At 30.1% G+C, this 4,402-nt stretch overlaps 1 protein-coding gene across 1 annotated transcript; it reads left to right on the top strand.

The window, feature by feature from the left end:
• The first annotated feature begins 2,382 nt into the window (after window positions 1–2,382).
• On the top strand, window positions 2,383–4,395 carry LOC140919346 (uncharacterized). Its single transcript, XM_073365351.1, has 2 exons — window positions 2,383–3,110; window positions 3,204–4,395. Exons 1-2 carry the CDS (start codon window positions 2,911–2,913, stop codon window positions 4,393–4,395), a joined length of 1,392 nt encoding a protein of 463 aa, XP_073221452.1. The 5' UTR covers window positions 2,383–2,910.
• Window positions 4,396–4,402: the final 7 nt, after the last annotated feature.

The following is a 4,402-nucleotide window of genomic DNA, read 5'->3' as shown; positions in this document are numbered from 1 at the left end:
TTATACCGATTCTTATTGCTATTGATTCATTTCTTCGGTTTTCTTTTCTATTCAATTGATCACCATTATTCTGATTTTTATGACCATCAATCAATTTATTTTTGGTTTTTTTTCATTTATTTTGATCATCATTGCATCGATTTTTATGACCATCAATTCATTTCTTTTCAATTTCCTTTATTTTTATTTCTTATTATTATTTTTATATTTTGGAAAATAGTTTGAACAAAAATTAGAGGCAAACAAGAACCGAAAACACTTGTGATTGTTAAAAGCTTATATCCATAATTATTTATTTTAATTTTTATATTTATTCATATATATTTACATATTTATTATTATTATTATTTCCTTTTTTAATAAGAAGTAAAAATCAGACAAAATTAGGTGTCAACAATATATTAATACAAACCAAAAATAAAAATAGAAATAAGGTAGAGAGAAAATAGAAAAATATTTGTAGAGAGAAAGGTAGAAAAAAAATTTAAAGAGAAGTTAAGGAGAAAATTTAGAGAGAAGGTAGAAATGAGAAATGAGAGAAAAAAATGATATATATATGGAGAAAAAAGGGCATTCGCGTCGGCCTAAGCTTCTCTCTAAGTATGGACAATGGATTCGGTCTCTAACTGGACTAAGGTGTAATATCTTTATAAGGAGATAACTAAATGTTGCAACAATTTATTGTGATTTAATATAAAATACTTGTATGTTCTTTTCTTTTCTTATCGATCTTTTTATTTTGTGTTGCCATTCTTTATGTCCTATCTTCAATCATTATTGTACTTAAAATGAAAACAAACTTTTGACAAACAAATACTCCATCCGTCCCACGTTATTTGTCCTATTTGATCATTGATACAAATTAAGAAAAGTATGATAAATGAAAAAATAAAATAATTTATCTTTATCACTTAATGGTATATTCTTATTATAATAAATGCAAAATGAAAATTAATAACTTGAAAGTGATATAAATTATATTAGTTAAAGTATACAATTGAGATAAATTAATTAACGTTGCATTAGAAATAAAATAATTATTTTATACAATATTTTTTACAAATATAACAATTATTTTAAAATAAAAATTTTAAAAAAATTTAAAGTTATTTCGAACCTCATTTTTTTTGTGTTTTTAAGTACACTGATACATTCAGGTCTGTCAAATGCGTATTTTGTGTCATGAGTTTTGTCCCAATTTTACCTGCCACCCCCCAGTATTTTTTAAAGACTATTATACCCCTCTGTAAAACAGTATAACATCATAAAAAAATTACCATTCTGATTTCACAACCCACCACTTTCGAAAATTTTGAAAAAAAAATGTAGGATTCGAAAGTTTAAAATTTTTGAAATGAATTTCAGTAAGTTACTCGAAACTTTTGTTATTTTAAAACCTTCGAAATGCAATATCTTTTAAAAAAATACAAATATTCGAAAATTTGGACAAACACCAAATTTTCGAAATGGACATTATTCGAATATTTGGTTGCATTTGAAAGTTTCGAAATACACTAATGCTTCAAATATTTGGCCTTTCACGAAACTTTCGAAATGTATATTCGAATTTTTAAAAATTTCAAAATGAAATTTGGTCTTCGAAAGTTTGGCTTTTCACAAAAGTTTCGAAATTTTTATTCGAATTTTTAAGATTTTCGAAAATCAGATTTCGAACTTTTTACAATAAGTCAAAGTTTCGAAATGTTTTTTAATTTTTTTTTAAATTCAATATTTAGAATATTATTTTTAATTAAATTTGTTACTAATTTTGAAATTAGGTATGAGTAGAGTTGATGTTTCTGCTTCAAAAAATGTTATAGATTCTACAGAAAAATTCACCACTGATCAGGTATTATTATTACTACTGATGATTCATCACCGATTAAATTTTTATTATAGCGATATAGTTAATGTTTTATTTGAAACGTATTTTGTAGGTATTTTCTTCTCGAGAAGCTGTATTTGAATGGGCAAAAGCCATTGGAAGACAAAATGGAATTTTAATTGTTACCATTTGATCAGATAAAGCAAACGGAATTAGGGGAAGAAAAGACAAATTGATTTTGGGATGCGAAAGAGGTGGAAGATATAAATCAGAATCAAAAAAATCAGTAACTTGCTCTCATAAGGAAATCTGTCCATTTACTCTCAGATGTGTACCGTTAAGTGTCGGTGAAGGATGGAAAATTAGTGTTCATTGGGGGACACACAATCATGAATTACTTGATACTGTAACCGGTCATTCTTATTTGGGGCGTTTAAACAAAGAAGAGATGAAATTTGTCAATGATATGACAAAGTATAAGCTTGCACCCAGATTCATTATAAATGCTTTGAAAGTGAGAAATGAAACCAATGCCACTATCTATTCCCAGTCAAATATATAAAGCAAGGAGTACTTATCGATCATCATTGAGAGGTCCGTACACAGAAATGCAGCATCTGTTGAAGTTAATACAACAAGAAAATTATGTGCATTGGACAAGAAGACGGGAAAATTCTGATATTTTGAGAGATATTTTTTGGACGCATCCTGACTGTATAAAGTTGTTAAACACATTTCATTTTGTTTTGATATGTGATAGCACATACAAAACAAACAGATATCGGTTGCCATTACTTGAAATAGTCGGTGTCACTTCTACTAGTTTGACATTTTCAGTTGGGTTTGCTTATTTGGAAAAAGAGCGACAAGATAACTTCATCTGGGCATTTGAGAAGGTACGAATGTTGTTCAAATCTGAGTCTTTGATTTCTAAAGTTATTGTGACTGATAGAGATCTTGCCATGATGAATGCGATTAGTGTTGTGTTTCCTACTTCAATACATTTGCTATGTCGTTTTCATATTGAAAAAAATGTTGGGGCAAAATGCAAACAATAAGTCAAAAAGGATAGACAAGAAGAAGTAATGGATTTATGGAAAAAGATTGTCTATTCGACTAGTGTGGAAGAGTATGATCATCATTTGCAACAATTTGAGATATTGTGTGCCGATATTATTCTTTTTGTTGATTATGTGAAAGATTCATGGTTAACACCTTACAAAGAAAGGTTTGTCAACGTTTGGACCAATAGAGTGATGCATTTGGGGAACACAACATCTAACAGGTATTTTTAAAATATGAATTGTGTTGTTTTAGCAAACATGATTTACTAGTTTATGTGATTTGTTTTAATTTGTGTTATTTAATTTATTTGTAGAGTTGAGTCTGCTCATTGGAGATTGAAAAACATGCTTCAAACTAGTTTTGGTGATTTGTGTAAAAGCTGGGATGCAGTGAATATGATGTTGAAGAACCAAATATGTATCATTCAGTCTTCTTTTCAGAAAACCATCAAGGATGTTGAGCACGGGTATAATTCACAATTTTTTCAAAATCTACATCACTGTGTATCAAGAAAGTGTATGAAATTAATTGATAACCAGTTGGAAAGGGTGAAGATTGTAGGCACTAACAAAACAGAATGTGGTTGTTCAATTAGAACAACTCATGGATTACCATGTGCTTGTGAGTTGGCTAAGTTGCAGATAAATGGTAATGCTATCCCTTTAGATAGCATTCATGATTTTTGGAAACAGTTAAGCATTGCACATGAATTAGAGGATGAAGAATCTTTATCAGATTATGACTTTTCTGAAGAGTTGGAAGCAATGAAAGCGTACATGAAGACACACGATATTATAAGTCAAAGGATATTCAAGGCAAAGGTGCGTGAAGTTGTATTTCCACATACCACATCAATACTTGCACCACCAGAGAAAGTGAGAACCAAAGGAGCTGGTAAAAAGAAAAAAGAATTTGATACTCCTCGTGATCCTTCATATTGGGAGTATGTTGATGCCTCTCAAGAATCTGCAAAGGCAAGGCAACCATCTCAATCATCTCAACGTTCTGCAAGGCAACAATCTCAATCATCTCAACATTCTTTTAAGACACAATTTCCTACTTATATACGTCCGTATATTGAGGACATAGTAGATGTTGTGGCTGATGGAAATTGTGGGTTTCGTGCAATTGCAGCATTGCTAGGTTGGACCGAAGAATCTTGGGCTTTAGTTCGATCACAATTGGATAAAGAGATTGGTCTACATAAAGATGTTTATTCTAATGTTTTTGATGACAATGTTGAATCAGTGCGGAACTCATTGAAAATATCAAAATTGGGTGCTCAAGGAAAAGATAAGTGGATGTCTTTACCAGACTTGGGTTACGTGATAGCAACACTATATAATGTCATATTGGTGTCGTTGTCTCGTAATCTGAATATGACATTTTTCCCGCTAAACAAATCACCATCGAAAGAGACCTTTGGGCAGTCTTTACTAGCAATTGGATTTGTTAACGAGAATCATTGGGTACAGGTAAAATTAATGCTTAATGTTGTTTATTAAATTAATG

Source organism: Cicer arietinum, chromosome 2 (assembly GCF_000331145.2).
Source record: "Cicer arietinum cultivar CDC Frontier isolate Library 1 chromosome 2, Cicar.CDCFrontier_v2.0, whole genome shotgun sequence".
NCBI classification, from domain to species: Eukaryota; Viridiplantae; Streptophyta; class Magnoliopsida; order Fabales; family Fabaceae; genus Cicer; species Cicer arietinum.
The sequence above is the reverse complement of the archived record's forward strand: the minus strand, read 5'-3'. Positions and strand labels throughout refer to the sequence as shown.